This window comes from Glycine soja, chromosome 17 (genome assembly GCF_004193775.1).
Source record: "Glycine soja cultivar W05 chromosome 17, ASM419377v2, whole genome shotgun sequence".
NCBI lineage: Eukaryota > Viridiplantae > Streptophyta > Magnoliopsida > Fabales > Fabaceae > Glycine > Glycine soja.
In genome coordinates, this window is record NC_041018.1 from 34,809,237 (window position 1) to 34,827,419 (window position 18,183).

The 18,183-nt window shown below is 33.0% G+C and overlaps 1 protein-coding gene across 1 annotated transcript; it reads right to left on the reverse strand.

Moving 5' to 3' along the window:
- Nucleotides 1–11,763: 11,763 nt before the first annotated feature.
- Nucleotides 11,764–15,500, reverse strand: LOC114394072 (adenine nucleotide transporter BT1, chloroplastic/mitochondrial-like). Its single transcript, XM_028355634.1, has 3 exons — nt 14,680–15,500; nt 12,817–12,978; nt 11,764–12,522 (listed from the first exon to the last, which is right to left on the reverse strand). The coding sequence occupies exons 1-3, from the start codon at nt 15,295–15,297 to the stop codon at nt 12,046–12,048; spliced, it is 1,257 nt and encodes a 418-aa protein (XP_028211435.1). The 5' UTR covers nt 15,298–15,500; the 3' UTR covers nt 11,764–12,045.
- Nucleotides 15,501–18,183: the final 2,683 nt, after the last annotated feature.

The window sequence follows — 18,183 nt, forward strand, 5'->3', positions numbered from 1 at the left end:
GCTCAAATCCTTGCGGTAATGGCAACGTTAAGCGATGCCCTTTCTGCTAAGCACATGCTTCTCTGTACTTAAGATGCATCATTTTAGCTAAGCCAGCTCATAGCCCGGCTTAGCGAGATTTGCAAGTTTATTGATATGCAGAACTCGCTAAGAGGCTTTATCCGCATGCTAAGCCAAGCCCTTGGTGCTAAAAAAAATTGATTTTGAATTTCAAACGTCAGCTAAGCGCACAGATCCGCTAAGCGAGCCTATTAGAGAAACCAAACATCTCTCTGGCTCGCTTAGCGCAGCGGTCCGCTAAGCGAGAAGGTCGAAAACTGCTTAAGTGAGTGTAACGGCAGTTACACTCACAATTGCTAGATTTTGCAAACTCTTTCCCTGCATTCTCTCTCTCCAAAAAAATTTGTGCACCTTGCATCTGTGCTTTCTTTTTGCATTGTCTACTTCCAATCACAAAGCATCAACGATACAAGTTCCTTACTTCCTTTTCTCTTTTACTTTGTTGAACTTTAGGGTAGAAAACCTTAGATTTAGCTTTAGATTTTTAGGGTTTTAACGTTTTTTAGAAGTAGTTAAAGATTAGGACTTTATATATGTTTGTACTGTAGAAGTCATTTTGGTTGGTTTGCATGTTTGATTTTCCTTTTAGAGGCTCAAAAAAATGCAAGAAAATGAACTGCGTTTTTTGAATTTTTTTTTTTGGAAAACACGATGAACTCGCCAAGCGAGCATGCTATGCTAAGCGAGTTCATCAGTATTCATTGAATATACGCGTTCTCGGAAGAAATCGCTAAGCGCACCTACCGCGCTAAGCGAGTTCATCTTTTGAGGATGAACACTCATCCTCTTGCTGAGATGCCTGTGGCTAAAGGAGGCTGAATCGCTAAGCCCAGGTGACTTAGTCAAATTTTTTATTGGTAGCCGCGCGCTAAGCCAAACTTACCTGAGCTAAGTGCATTTCGTTGCGGCAAATCCCATACTTAGTGTATTTTCTGAACTGTAGGGTGCCGTTAAGCGCAGCCTATGAGGAGCTTAACGCAAATCCTTGCGGCAGTCGCTAGGCTTAGCGGGCTCTTGCCAGCTAAGCCGATTATGTAGAAGCTGAATTTTTGCAACTTCCGCTAAGCAACCCCACATGTCGCTAAGCGGTAGTGTGTTTTTTGTGAAGGCCAGCTAAGCGGACCATGTCTCACTAAGCCGCCAGTGCCTTTTTCAGTTTTATTTTTTAGTTTTTGAATTTGAATAACTTGTGTCCTGTTTAACTATTTGGTTCCTTTATTTGCAGATGGCTTCTAGGAAATGCAAGAATATTGGTTCAAGACCCACAGCATAATATGATACAAGGAGATTTCCCTCCTTAGATGCTTGGAACCGGTACATAGATAATGTCCTAGGGAGAAACATCTTGCCTGAGAGGAAGGTGGAGCTCTACCACACTGAGCTAGAGGATTTTAAGACTGAATTGGGAGGCGCAATTTCCATAAACGCCTCACCAATTTGGTTGATGGGAGCATAGACTTGGCTTTGGTGAAAGAGTTCTATGCAAACTTATATAGCTCTGAAGGCCCCTCGCCAAAGCAAGCCAGAGTCAAAGGCCATTTAGTGAAAATTGATGTTGACAGTCTCAACACATTCCTGGAGACACCTGTGGTATTGGCAGAGGGTGAGACTTTACCCATATACTCCAGATATTGCAGGCTGCCCACAGATTACAGAGAGATTGAGGCTGCCTTATGCATACCGGGCCAAGGGTTCATTTTGAATGTTGAGGGCCATCCTGGGAGGATTCTCAGGAAAGATTTGACTACTTTAGCTCAGGTGTGGAGTGTTCTCTCATACTCCAACATGGCCCCCACATCACATACCTCTGATCTGATAGTGGACAGAGCTAGGCTGATCTTTGGCCTAGTCTCTCGCATGGACATGAACATAGGAGCTCTTATTTCTGGCCAGATGACTTCTATAGCCCAGTCTAACACTTCTAGACTTGGGTTTCCTGCTCTGATCACCGCCCTATGTAGAGCCAGAGGGGTTGTCTCTAACAGCCTTACTTTTGAGCGCCTGAGCCCGGTCATTAACTTGGCCTACATCAGGAAGAACTGTTGGAATCCCGAGGACCTAACAGTTTCTATCAGAGGGGATATGAGGACGAGGGCGAGGCCAGCTGAGCTTCCTTCCACATCTACAGCTCCTACTCCAGCACCCACTTCAACAACTCCTTCTATCCCACCTTAGACAGATTCTCAGCGCTTTGAAGCCATGCTTCAGAGCATTCATCAAGAACAAATCATTTTATTGCAGAGTTTATAGGTGGTGGCGCCTCCAGGATCCATTCCTTCAGTTGAGCAATTTTGGGAAATGGTAGCCTGGCCTGGGGCCCAACCTTCTCTTCACAGGGAAGATGAAGGTCCCACAGCCCAGGTACCACAACATATGGAGGATGAGTCATCTGAGGCCACCATTCCAGAGCCATTCATTGTAAGGGAGGAGGCAGGTGAGACACCGGTGAGACAGGTAGCTGCTGCCACTCCTGAGAGATCTCTTGAGGCCACTTCAGAGCCTCATGCACCAGTGGTGGACCTACCCTCGCCTCAGCATGCAGCAGACCCCTCCACTCCTATCCTAGAGATACCAGAGGACCCGACCACACCAGTCCTGACTATGGACACTTCTCCTCCAGCTACTCCAGTGCATCATCTGACAGATGAGGAGGATGTTCAGACATAGGATACTCAGGACCAATCACAGGAATTCTAAATTCCTGATGATGCTTTTGCTTTTTGGATTATTATTATTATGATTATAGTTTCAGTACAGTGTTTTTAGTGATTTTAGTTAATGTTTATACACACTGCTAGTTTTTGTTTATGGTTAGTTGGTTTGCTCATTCTGAAGCATTTAGAACAGTTTGACTTGATTTTGATGATTATGCAGTGAAACACTTTTATCCTTTTGTGAAAATTGGTGTATGAATTTATTTTGGTTTGAATGCATGATTATGATGGAGTTTATGTTTCTTTTCATGTGTTTGAGCAAGTATGTATGTTAGACAAAGAAAGAACAAGACTATGAACTTACAATTAGAATTGTTAGTCAGTAGACAGATTGATTGAGAAAGAAAAGCTTGAACCATAACCGGTGAGAGTGTGATCTTAAACTGTGAGTGAACAACTAGCTGTGAGTAATAATCTTTGCATCAATCTCTAAAATCTAGAATGAAATATATGAATGAGGACATGATGAAGGCCATGATTGTCTATATACAAGCCAATTGACCAAAAAGCTTACCTTGAATTATAATTATATCCTTTACACCCTTTGTGAGCTAAATTACATTTTCAAATTGAACCCTGAACTTGAATGAATATCTCCAGTTACCTATTTAAATTCTAGGAGAGCATGTGGTTCAAGGAAATTTGCCCCAAATTTGGGGGAGTTAGTTGGGATGTGAAGTAAAAGGGTAAGACACCTCAGCACACACAAAAAAAAAAGGGTAAAATGCCAACAAAGAGAGTGTGTGTTGTGGTAATAAGGTCAAATGCAAGGCAAGTGAGTAAGCTAAATAAATTGAAAGGAAATACATTGGTTGAGTCTAGGATCCGTGCTCTCTTAGAATTTAAGCCTTTAAATCCTAGAAAAACCAATAATCTTTGAAGCCAAGCCTCACTACAAGCCTATGAAAGTCCTTCTGATTCTATTTGTGCATTTCTGACTTGATGACATGAGATGAAATTCAAAGATTGGATCTCTTGCTAGTTGTTAATTATGAATAACCTAAACACCCGTGCCTGAGTGAAACAGAAGCTGTGAGACTGTGGTTTAAGCTACTTTCTTTGATATCTATCTTATGCCTAACTGCATCTAATTGTACAGGTTACATTATATTCTTCTCTTTGAATGACTGCATGCTTTATGAAAGACAAATGAGGGGAGCATTTTGCTTCATTCTCGTATCATGCATTTAATAAATTTTTTGCATACACCTTTGTACATAGTCACTACATGTTATTGTCACTTGGGGACCAGTGAGTTGTTCTATATTTGCTTGAGGACAAGCAAAACTATAAATTTGGGGGAGTTGTTAGTCGATGAATACGACTAACTTTTGTGTATAAAACCTGTGTAAATTGTATAAAACTCCTCCAATTTATGGTTTTTTTGTAGTATTGTAATTAATTTTTGTTAAAGATAGGTAATAAATACTTAGTATGTCCATTTTGTGTGTTTAATAATCATTTTCTCTCAATTTCAGGTTAATTAGGCAAGTTTGTGAAGTGTTGATTTTCACCCTCTCGCTAAGCCAATATGCTGGCTTAGCGAGCCATCCGCTGAGCGCAACACTCCTCGGCTAAGCACAAGGAAGAATCTGGAAGAAGGATGAGTTATGCATTTGCGCTAAGTGAAAGGTCATCCAGCAAAGCGCACTGCTTCAGTCCATCCACTGAGTGAGAAAAGCACGCGCTAAGCCAAAATCCACTAATGAGCGCTAAGCGGTTCAAAATTGTGCTAAGCATGCAAGCATGAACAAAGCCACCTATTTAAGCCTGAAATCAGATTTTGAAGGGGAGTTTGGGCCTTTTCTTGAAGCTTTTGCATGTCTAGGGTTTTCTAGAGAGAGAAAGGTTCAAGTTCCAGAGAGTTTGAGAGATTTTGCTGTGTGAAGACCTGCAGAGAACCGAGCTTGAAGAGGAAGCTATCCTGAGAACTTGAGATGAGTTTGTGAGTGATTGTGAGGTTCTAGAGGTGGAGGAGACATCTCCACCATTTGTATTTCTTCAATCCTTCATCTTTTTCTTCTCTATGGTGTAAAGGAAGCTTCCCAGTTATTGAAAGCTAAATCCTCTATTGGTTCTTCCTCGTAGGTACTTGATGTAAATACCTGTATATTTATTTAATGATGTTTTGTGTGTTCACTGTGCTATAAGAACTTCATTCTACCATGCTTTTGCCTTGATCACGTAGATGCATGTGTTTTTAGGATCATTCAACAGTGGAAACTGGTTTGATTCTTAGAACTTGATAGGACGGAGCTAGTTTATCGTATTATCATGAGGGATCGAGGTACAGTAATCTAGTTGTTATATGTTTGTCTTAATGTGGTTCTAGTCGAGTTTAGTCCAACAAGAGAAATCTACGGATGATGCCTGATCAGGATTAGGCTAGACTATCATGAGGAATCAGGGTTTAGCATTTCAGGAGACACCATAGAACACATGAGCATTGTTAAGTAGAGAATATCCTTTTAACATCAGGCACCTATTAAGAAGACCAATGTGTTACCTATTTGTCTTTAAGCATCATTACTCACGTGATTTTCCTTTTTCATAGTTAGTTTACACACCTGTTCATAGTAAACACATCACTTTTTATACTAGACACCTATTCACTGAAGTAGTTTTGCCTAGTAACACAAGTTTCCCAAGAGTTCGATACTCGGTTCTTACCGTTTTATACTACTTGCGCGATCCGGTGCACTTGCTGGACTCGAACACAAAGAACCAACCATGTTTAAGAAGATTGTTGGTATAAAGATAAATCTCTTTTTAATTGTAATTTTTGCAATAAAAGGGGTCACGGTGAAAAGTATTGCAACCTTGAAGAAAAATCAGTCTAAACAACTAGAAAAATTGATTGAAGTAGATAACATTGAAGATGAGCCTTTATTATGGCATCACACAATTTTAGTTCACATGGATTGAATAGTTGGCTCATTGATAGTGGCTGCACTAGTCACATGACCAATTTCCTTTCAATTTTTTCCTCCATTGACAAATCAATCCAACCAAAAGTCAAGTTGGGTAATGGTGATATTGTTCAAGCCCTAGGAAAAGGGGAAATTTCTATATCAACCAAGAAAGATATGATGATTGTTAAAGATGTTCTTTACATTCCATAATTGGATCAAAATTTGCTTAGTGTTTCACAAATGCTAAGACATGGATATGAAGTTTCTTTCAAAGAAAAAAATTATTTTATCATGGATGAGCATGGAATTGAGATCATAAAGATTAAAATGATTAGAAACAGTTCTTATTAAAAGGTATGATTTAATTGAAGATCATGATTCTGCCGCCAAAATTCATGATGAGATTGATGTTTGGTGTGAAAAGATTTGGTTGTGTCAATTTGAAGCCATTAAAGTTCAAGCAAGATGATTTTGAGACAACAAATCCTGGCATGTGGTGCTTGTAGATAGTAGAGTTAAACGGATTTGATGTGCTTCCGAAATCAAGTTTGAAGTTCATGGAGTCAAAGCTTGGAATTTTCATAGCAAATCTCAATGTTAGGCTGAAGTTGAGTACACACAAAGAAAAAAAAAAAAACAATCTGATTTCCAGGCTGAACTAAATTACAAACAAAATATTTTCCCCTAAGAGCTTCCTCCTTCAACTGACCAGAATAACAATCTAACGCCTCAATTCCTTTTTATAATTTTTTAATGTTCTAATCTCTCTCGTACGGGCATTCAAACTTTCCTTTGGTTACAATTTTCACTCAACCTCAAAGAGTGACAAAATTAGTTAAAAAGTTATTTGAAAATTAAAAATTGGTAATTAAAAGTTGAAAAATTAAATTATTATAATATAAGTGTTTAGTAAAATTAGATATTGAAGTAGTTAAAAAATATAAAATTATTAAAAAAATAATAAAATTATTATTTATTTAAAAAAGGTAAACAGAAAATTTAATAAATATATTAAGAATAAAAAGAAAAATAGATATGAAAAGTAAAAAGATAGTGTTTTAAAAAGCATTACTTTAAGTAATATTTTAAAAAAAATACTAGAAATTACTAAACAAAATTGGTCTACCGAATAATTAAATGAGTTTTTTACCTAATAAAAAAATTAAAAATTAACTAAAATATTTTATCAAATATAACCTAAAAATGTCTGTCATTCTTAAGTGTGTGACACATAATTTATATATACGAGTATAGTATAATACTTATAGGCTAAATTATAGATTTCGTTCTATCTTATATTAGTAGTAGAGGTGAGAATAGGTCAAACCGGCCTATGGGGACTTACGACCTGATCTACATAAAGTCTGGTCTGGACTAACCTATTTAATTAAAATATTAAGCTCAAAGTTTTTTAAAAGCCTATTAAATTAAATAGATCAAGCCTTATAAGCCTGATAGACCGACCTATATAAATATATATATATATATATACTTATATTATTTTTTGGGTACAATTAATTTTTTTTTAAAACTAGTAGACTTTGATTACACATTAGTGTTCCATAACTTTCATTCATATAATCAAGACTTTAATTACAATTTAGGTGTGAGTCATGTGTCTCTTTATGTTCCTCATTATTTTTATTGACTTTACTATTCTTGTTAACATTTCATTTTACTTTAACTTTCCTACTAGGTTCTTACTTCTGGCCTAACCTATTCTGACCCCTAATTAGTAGTTAAAAAACTTAATTTAACCTTTTATCTTTTGAATTTGGTTTATGACTCTTCCGTGAATTTAGAATTAACGTTAATAATTTCAATATGATGGGAATTAAAAATTGCTAGAAAACAATACTTAGCATCTGGACATGTTTTCACGCATGTAACTAACAAAATGACAGTTTTTAGTAACCACAATTATATTTAAAATTTTAAAATTCAATTTGCAAAAAAAATGTTAACATTTCCATGCTCAGTTTCTCTTATGACTATTCCATGAATCTTAAAAATTGATTCAGCGATTCTATTATCCTTTGAGTTTGGATAAATATAGTAAAAAAATGATTTCGTTTAACCATGTATGTGAATCAAATATTTTCATGTCACAAATTTTACATATTCTAATTTGTTTCAATTTATGCATTGAGTTCACCTTTTATGTGATTGAATGATTGAGGGATTCAAGTCACCTCTTTCATACAAGCAACATGTTAAAAAATTACTTCGTTCCATTCAAGATCAAAAGAGAATGAATTGGTTCAAGTTTCCAGGTTACAGAAACTCATTTTTTCTAAACGGATTTAACATGACTTGCTCAATTTTTTCCATCTAGGTATTCATTTGTTGCAAATTATAGGTTTTTTTTTATTGAAATGCTTTTAATCTATAAAATTCCTCAATCAATTTTAAAATTCATCGAATCATATGAGAGAAATTGAGCACAAATTTTAACATTCTTCACAAAAAGATTTTTAAATTTTATAATTTTTAAATATTATTATGACAGTTAAAAATTGTCAATTTATTAATTATGTGCTGATATGCAAGTATTATTTTATGGCAGTTTTTAATCATAATTATGTTAAAATTAATAGCAACTTTAATTCTAAACTAATGAAAAAATTAAATTTTAAATATAAAGGACTAAATTATTTTTTAAAGTAAAGAAACAAACTAAATCTAAAAAATAAGATAAATGATTAAGTAATTTAACCATTATTATATCATAACCTGTAACTTCCTAATCCAAAATTAATATTATATAAAAACAACTTCCTAATACAAAATTATAATTGCTGTAAAAAAATACAAAATTATAACTACCAAAATCATGACCCAAATTAGATTTTAGCCCAAAAATGCCTACTAATACAGAATGGAAATACGAACATTATCTGTGGCATATCAGCATTTGAATTTACTTCCATCAATTCAAGCCATCTGAATTCTCCTTCTCCTCATCATTATCTTCCCCAAAATAGTTAAGCACTCATAAGGCCATGTCTTACGGGAAGTGCCTATTTTCTTTTTCCTGGTTAATTAAGAACCCTGCTTAATTTACATATTTCAAATGGATTTTAAATAAAATATGATTTTTTTGTGGTATATTTCAATTAAAGTTGAGAGAAAATATTTGTATTCAATTTTATTAATCTACTAAAAACTTAGTTTAAAAGTTATGCATGAATTTGTAATGAAATTCTATTAATTACATACTTCACTCTTATAAAAATTGACATAAAATAAAATAATTTTTTAAATTCTATTTCACTTATATATGGAAAATATACTTTATGGGGGTAAAACAAGATGAAGGTGACAAAATAAGTTCATTATGCTATGTTAAGTTTGGATTTTAATAGTATGTTCATTATAGAAATTATTTGTTAAACAACTACACACTAAATAAAATTTAAATGAACATGGAGAGATTTAACTTATTTAGTTTATAAACTAAAATTTCCAAAATAATAAATGAACTGAGTCTACAAGTTTAATTTCATTTTTTTCTGACATAATAATTTTTCTAGACATGATGAATAGGATTGAAAATGAATTGAATCAATTTAAAATTAGTAAATAAAAAGTTAATTTCAATTGATTTTCAACCCTATTCACCATGTCTAGATTGTGAAGGTGGAATCTAAATCATTTGTCTTCAGTTGTATATTTTTTTTTCTCTTTCAATTTAAAAGAATATGCTAAAACAGTTTTTCTAATTGCATACAATAAGAGTAATTAATTATTTAGTATTATCTAATTTAGATTAATACTTATTTTTAATAATTTTCAAATTATATATTATCATTTTCTTATTTAGATTAATAAATTCACTTTCATTTAAAATAATAAATATCCTCTCTCATTTATTAAATAGATTTATTTTTTATAATATTTTTCTCTAAAAAATAATTTCTCTTTCTAAAAAAGATATTTAAATGTCATAATAAACCAAATTATCCCACGCAAACCTTGATTTAGAAGGAAAAAGTCAAAAGAAAGTATATATATATATATATATTAATTCGAGTTGATTTGAGTTTGAAAAGTGTAAATTTGATACCTAAAACAATCAAATATGGATTTCAACTTATTTGGTTTAGGTTCAATCCAAAGAGAAGAAAAAAAATCTAAACCAATCTAATTGGCTCATTTGGGATTGTCCAAGACCAATGAGCGTTCCTAATAATTGTATCTTCAAACTCCTTAGCGAAGTGACAAGACATTGGATTCTCAACGTTGCCGTGTATGTTATTATTTGACACTAGGATAAATTGTTAACAAAGAAAAAGTATAAGCACCAAAAATGTCAAAAAAAATTGTTTAGGGACTAAAGTTAAAAATCTAAAAAAGTTTAAGGAATAAACAAATATTAAATCCATATTTTTATATAAAAGAAAAATACCATAGTTACATGATTGAACTATTTTCTTTTCATGACTCAACTATATTGTCAAAACAAGCATAGTACGTATGATCCAATATGTTATACTTACCTTGTCTCTTTTTTTGGCTGAATGAGCTATACTTACCTAATAGATAAAAGTAAGAATATAATTCATTTAATAAAATATATTCTATTAATAATAAAAGTAAATTAAAATATAAAACGCACTAGCATTTTAAAATATTATTTTGGAAATTCATTTAGTTTTATTGGTACTTTTTAGACATTTTATTTATGCCTATTTTTTTGCTGAATTTTATTTATGCCTTATATTGATTGAATAAATTAAAAAATTAAAAAATTCTTTTAAATACATTATTAATTAAAAATGTTAATTTACTTTAATAGCAAAGCTTTAAAAATAATAAAACGCATTTTAGTTTTGAAGATTAAGTTTCTAGGGAATTCAAGTCCAATGAGAATACCACTAAAAAAAAGTCTAATGAGAATATGAGATGCGTTTTCTTAACTTTTGGACCATCTATTTGAGCACATAAGCTCATGTACCTGGACAACTATAGGGAAATATTGTCAAAATGTTCATGGAGCATGTATAACAATAATAATAATTTAATACAAATTTAACAATTTTAAATAAGATAGGACTTCATCGTATGTAAGATTTTTTATATATAAATTAGTGTGAAATGGCTAGAAGACAAAAACATCTCAACTATGTTGATACCCCTATGCAAACCAACAAGAAACACATCAAATACAATTAAGAAAAAGGAAGGAAAACACAAAACAAAATAGGAGAACTATACCAAAACTCATTTACAAAATCAAAAGAACCCCTATAAGAAGGAAGAACAACTCTATAACGAAAAGATGGGCCCCTGACAAAACTTGGGGTACCGTCCCACCAAAAAAAAACCTAACTGAAAAACAGCCCCATAGTTGGCTAAGAGGTTTGCACATGAGTTTTCTTCTGTATATACATGGGAATAAATGAAAACATATTTTTACAAGCAAAAAGACAGTTCCCCCATATCTCCTACCGAGGCACAAGGAATCAAAGATGAATCAGAAAAAGCATGAATAACAAGAAGCTGGGAGTCAAATTCAAGCCAAATATTGGACAAATTTCTTTGCACCTCATTCTCTAAAGCAATGACAGCCAAGTACTCAACATACAGAGAGTTTTGGATACAAGAATGGGCTGAAAATACCCCAGTACAGCACTGGAGTGATGTCTAAAGATACTCCCACTACCAGCAACTCAGCTAGGCCCAGAGAGCCCTAAGTGGCCTCATCCATGATTGCACTGGATGGTGTCGGGGAGAGGGGGAGACCAGACAACCTCACAGTTAAGCACCGGTTTAGGCAGGTGAAGATCCACTAAAAAAGATTTGAGAAGAGAGAACTCCTCCATAGAGTGCCTCATCCGACCATTCTAGCACATGGCACCAAGGGTCATGGCAGCAGAAACCATCTGAGTGGCTTCATGGAAAGTGTGGGAACATTTTCGAATCTCAATTATTGCAGCAACACCAAATAGCCCAAACTGAATTAATAATTAGGGACAGCACCACACCTCTTGCTTGGCTGCCCCAATTCAAGTTCAAAACATTAAGAATTGAAAGGAAATCATCCAAGAGAAGATAACTTTGTTAAAACTACAAGAAAGAAATAAGTGACAGGAACTTTCTTCATCGTATGTAAGATAAAATGGACGCGTATCAAATATACAATTAATAGGCCACAGAACATAAGTGCCAATAGGCAAGAGATAAAGAAAAACAAAAAAATCATTATTCCATTTCCAATTGCTTATCAAAAGTTCCTATGGGATAAAAAAAATCCAGTAATAAAAAAAGAAATCCAAAATAACTTAACCAGATATGCAAAAATGAAGAATGCAGTATTGCAGTACTTCCTCTTAGCTCCAAAACTATTCTATCTCATCCTACTCCTCATCATCATCATCCTCTACCAATATCCTCTTGCATGCTTCATAGCACATGAAAGAAATTCCTGCAGCTGGCACCAACTTCATGCAGCTAGGTCCCAACCCTTTATATAATCCTTGGATCCCTTCTTGCTCAAGAATGCTTGCAAGGGCATGAATCACATTTTTGTAAACTTGCCTTCCACTGAGGGCTCCCACTTGCATGTGTTTGCGAGCCACTTCGAGTGGAAAGGTAGCACTACTTGAAAATGCACCAGCTGCTGATCCTATCAAAAGGGTTTCAATGTTGCCAATCTTCTCTTTTTTGAAAATTTTTCTGTATGCTTTCCTCAAGGTGTCATAGGCAAAGTAATTGGTGGCAGAATATGGAATTACTCCAATCAGACTCGGAGTAAGACCTCTGTAAAGTTCTCCTGCACCCTCTTCTCTAACTATTTTCAGGAATGCATCTAGTAGACCATCATAAACACCCCTCTGCAAAATTACTAATTCAACTTAAATTTTGCTTTTATTTTTGGTATGATGATACAAGATACATAGGGGAAGAGTAACAGAGTCTACGCACCGACACTATAAAGAGTTTTTAGATTGTCAACTAATCAGAAATCATCATGCATAGTATGTTCGTTGACTTTTAAAATAACTCTTTAAAAGTCATAGCTAACATGATTTTTTCTTGATTAATAATGTAAAAACTTTTATACTGACAATAATAGAAATTAAACTCATGTGGGAAACATGAGCCTGTTTGGTTTTATATGTACACACCTGGATAGTTAGTCGAGTCTTTAGCAACTCTAGAGGATATGTGCATATAGTTGAACAAACTCCAGCACAAGCACCTGCTATCAATGATGCTGGAATAGGGAGTTTGGAATGCTCCCCTGGCTTTGGTGAGAGGTTCTTGTTAACAGTTTCATAAGCTAATAGCTGCAGAAGCAAGTGAATGTATTCAGATGCATATAAAACATATCACTTAAGACTACACTAGATCACTGTCTTACAGTTAGCTTAGCTCAATTCAAAATTTGAAGTATGAATTTCCAACAAAACATTAATAAGAACAAAAGCGTGCTGTTGTCTATCATTGCAAAATTAAATTGCATCCATGACTGTATCATCTTTGCATAAAAAGGGATCAGAGAAGAAAATGCAAGGCAAACAAGTGCAATTTTTTTTGCTTGAAAGTTATAAGTTTTGAGAGAGATTTTATGCTTATCTTGTCTGAAAACCACTAATGCTCTCTTCAGTGAGAATAAAAGGGCTACAAGATATCATACATATGCTTTAATATTATATCACTAAATACAATTAAGGATGCTCATCACATTAGGTTAGGTTAGATACAGTTGAATTGCCTTAAAGTCAAAATTTCCACAAGACAACAGTAACAGTAACAGTTACCAAAAACCATGCCCACAACAAGCAATATTGGCTGCGTGACTTAAAAACTGTTTAAACATCTCAACTGATGTCTTACAAGGAAAGGTAACCTAATGAAAAGACATCAATCTAGAAATCAAGGCACTTCAGTGAGAAGACAAATGAAGTCCAACTGATTGCATTTTGTCTTGTCATATTAGGACTTAACATTAGAAGCAAGTTGCATATAGAACAAATCTGAAGGATCATTTTATATATATTTAACAACTACTGGTTGACCACCCAATACGATAAACAGGAACAACCACACAAAAGCTCTTGATCAACATAAAGAAAACAAAATTAAACACAAAAAACTGCTACAGAATTTAAAAAACACTTTAGCAGACGTAACAGAAGTACAGAACAAATTCTGTCAGCAATTAAGCTAACTAAATACCAAACAGGATACTTCCATTGTAGTAGAAAAGGTGAAACACTATAGAAAAATTCAACAGTCTAGGTGATTAAATCTAGACTCAAATCTCTCAATGTATAAATGGTCCTCTTAAAAACCAACCCTGCCAATGGTAGCAAATCCCCTGGACATAATGAAGCACACGAACCAACAAAGAATCCAATAGAATAAAACCAAAAACCAAAAAACTTAAAGTCCAAACAACAAATACACAGGCAATCAAATCAACCAAACAAAATGATGTACACACATACACAAAATGATGTACACATACATATAATTAGGCTTAAATATGTTTTTGATTCCTTAAATTTGGAGTTTGAACAATTTTTGGCAGTTTGGATGCACAATTTGTGGCAGCATTTGATGGACTAAAAAAAGCATTTTACCAATTTGAGAGACTAAAAAATGCAACGTTTAATTCCTGAGGGATTAAAAAAGACAAACTCACAAATTCGAGGCACTGAAAACATATTTAAGCCAATATAATTACCTCAATGACCTTGCTATGTGCACAAGCCCAATCACATCAACGAAATTACCCCTAAACAAACCATACAACATTATGTGCACACATATACAAAACCAGTGTTGTTAAATAGCCGCTATTGCCCCGCCATGGCAGAATGGCGTGCCAGATTTTTTTGCCAACCACCATAGGCAATTTGTGAAGGGAGGCCCACCATGGCGCAATGGAGTGTTTATATGGCAGAATTTCGGCCATCTTCCCCCATCCGCCATTGATAACACTGTGCAAAATGATGTACACACACACATGTCTATATAATTACCTCAATGGCCTTGCTAGGAGCAACTCGAATCACATTGACGAAATTACCCCTAAACAAGCCCTTCCATCCATCAGTCTCCATGATGTTCCTGAAGACCTCCCCAGTGGAACTGCCACTACTTCCGACCATCAAATGAGTCCTTATGGTCTCCAAAGGTGCCACAGTGGTCCGTGAAACCGCCCCAGCAAAGGCACCACTAACCAACCTCCTAAGAGAAGAGTTCTTCACCTTAATCCTCAACCCTCTAAAGACACCCCCTTTTTTCTTTTTCTTCACCCCCTTCACCACCTCTTCCTCCTCCTCCTCAGGAACCCCCAGAATCTTCACCTTCCCCTCGGATTGCACGTACCGAACGTACAACTCGGTGCACGGAATCCTCATTCTCATGCTCATGCCACCGTTGTGTTGGGAATTATCACCATCAGAAGAAGAAGAAGAAGGGTTTGGTTCTTGAACACCAAACCCCATTCCCATTTGACTAATGCTTGCATACACAGCCAAATTCACAGGGTCTTGAACACCATCACCTCTAACACCACCCCATTGAGACCCAAAATTGGAAATTGAAAAAAGACCGTTCCTTTCTTCATCGAATAGCTTGATTCCTCTCCTACCCATCAACCAGAACCTTCTAAAGACCCCTTTTTTATTGGGTTTTTTTGGGATGAATAAGAAGATTCAAATGAATAATGGATTGGTTTGGTTCAGAGAAGGAGCATGCGAGAGGAAGAAGAAGAGGCGGCGAGAGAGAGAAGGGTAGGAACGGTAGGTGAATGAATCTGTGTTCGCGTTCCTCTCGGCACACTCAATAGAAACTGCACTTGGGAGATAATATATACTATATATTTTGCACATGTGAGGGAAAAAGTTGATCCTGTTGCAATTTTTTTTACCCTAATGTGGCATCAAATTCATAGGAAATTGACTACTAGTTCGGAGAATAATATATATTAGAAAAAAAACACTACTAGTATTTTAAGTTTTTAACGGTTGCAAAAATTAAAATTTATATTAAATAAATATTTTTAAATACATATATTTTATTCAAATTAAAATTTATAATGGATAATTATTTTAGAACATATAAATTATATTTTAGATTTAGGATAATTATTTTATTTTGTGATATGATATTATTTTTAATGGTTGATAATTTTTAAAAAAATATTAAAATTATAGTTAAAATTAAAGATATTGAAAAGAATAGATTGCATTTGATAATAGATTAAGAAAATTCTTAAAAAATGTTCTCTGTTGAATTATATTAATAAAAAATACTCCCGTTTAATATATTTATTCTAGTTTGTATACGTTTAAATATATTTTTATTTTTTAAAATTTGAAATAAATTTGTTTTTATTCTTCCTTAATTTATGTAACTTGAAAAAATTATTTTAATCCATTTGTCCCAATGTCCTCAATCTAAATGTTTTCATGATAAAAATGTAAAATCAAAGTGTAGGTTGTGATGTAAAGACTACTAATTTATTATCACCCAATAAAATTTTTAGGTTATGTATGACAAAATTAATTGAAAAGTTAGTTGGTAAAATTAGTTAGTAAAAATAATTGATAGGTTTAAAATTATTAAAAAATAATAAAATTATGATTTATTTAAAGAGAATAATTAAAAAATTTGTTAAATATATTAAGAATAAAAGGAAAACAAAATTCTAATTGAGAGCTGGCATACGTAGCGTTAAACATACATTTAAAACTACTACTATTAAAAAAAATATTTACCAAAGAGTCAAGTGATTTTGTTTAAAATATCTCACCAATCTTAATGGTTTCTTGGTGTTTGGATATAGGTACTAAAATATTTTTTTTTCAAATTTAAGAGTTTAAATATATATATATAATCTTTATATTTACTGGGGTGAGAGCCAATTATATATATAGTATAGATAAATATTTGTATTTGTATATAACTTAAATTAGATTAAATTAGGTATATACATAATTTTAAAATAGATATTAATAATTAAATACATAATGTAATTATTGACTTTTAAAAAAAGGTAAAATTAATTTGTTGGCAATGTATTCTTACTAAATTTTTAGTTAATTAGATCTTAAAAAAAAAATTTCTTTAAATTGGATCCTGAAACTTCTTTTTTTCATTTGGGTTCTCTCATCTAATTATCAACACGGAAATATAACCACAAACACATAACTGGATATGCAAACAATGGACTAGTGATTCTAAAGTATGTTGTAAGTATAACTGACTTAATCCTAAGAGAGTTTTCTGCAAAGTTTTAGCCTTCTGCATAGCCAAGCAATTGTACAAGGCTTGCCAAAGAATCATTTAAGTTGAATTCACCTACACAACTTGAAACTTTGCAAAAAAAAATCTGATAATTGGCTCAACTACACTAACAACACACCCTAAAAGTACTAGTCCAATTAAAAGAAGAGGAAAATTCAAAAACAAGAGGACCCAATTGAAAGAAGAAGAAAAAAAGTTCAGGATCCAATTGTGAAAGAATCTAATTGTCTGTTTACAGATCATTTTTAATACCAACGATTAAACAAGAGGACCCAATTAAAAGAAGAAGAAAATTCAAAATTCTAATTGAAAATTTGATAAAAGTAGAAGGACTCTAGAATAATTAAACCTAAAAAATGTTTTCATCAATACTATTATTTTGTAAATTAATAAACTACTTTTAATAATAAACTTTCATTAGGGGAGTTATAACTTATAATATTGGTTGGATGGTTGAAAAGAAAAGGAAAAAGAGAGATATTGGGTTCAAATTCTTTCTAGTAACAAAAACTAACACATTAATAACTAACATGGATCTTTTTTTAAAGATCTATTAAGCTAAAAATATATATATTTAGATTAATAGAAGTTCATGTTATATTTTATTATTTACTTTATATAAAAAAATTTACTACTATTTTATTAGAATAAAAAATTTATTATATTTCTTAATTTCAACGTAACAACTTTAAAGGAATGAAGAAAGTATTAACACTAATCGACGGCTGAATTCGCGCACATTAATTTATATTTATTAATTTCCTCTTTTATGTCACTATAATCGAATCTAATAAATGCACACTAATGTGTTAAAAGCTACATTAATTTTTTTTCTCAATAATTCTAAGTACATATATGCATACATGCATTTGAATGTCATCTCACGCATGAATCAACTTGTATGAGATTAATTTTTCCTGCTTAATTAGATATTTCAAATTTAAGTTTGGAGTATGTAAAATTATATTAAATAACCAAAAAAGTTTTGTATATAATAATCTTATGTGATTAAGTGACATGGTAAGGGTTTTGCTGTCTATTATAGTGATAATTGGCTGTATTTCATTGAAAAATAATTGAGATCCATAAAAAATTTAAAAAAACTATCAAATCAGATTTCATATGGAATCAAATATTGTGCAAATTGCGTGAATATTTCACTTTTCAATAGAATAAGAAAAAAATGGAAAGACGCCAAAAAATTCCAAAGACAGCCCACTAAATACTAATCA

Excerpts from the sequence above, each read along its gene's own strand:
- LOC114394072 (XM_028355634.1), bottom strand. The coding sequence starts at position 15,297 with ATGGGTAGGAGAGGAATCAAGCTATTCGATGAAGAAAGGAACGGTCTT. Across the intron at positions 12,979-14,679 it reads CTCCTAGCAAGGCCATTGAG|CTATTAGCTTATGAAACTGT; the intron begins GTAATTATATAG and ends TTGCTTCTGCAG. Across the intron at positions 12,523-12,816 it reads AGACTCGACTAACTATCCAG|AGGGGTGTTTATGATGGTCT; the intron begins GTGTGTACATAT and ends GTAATTTTGCAG.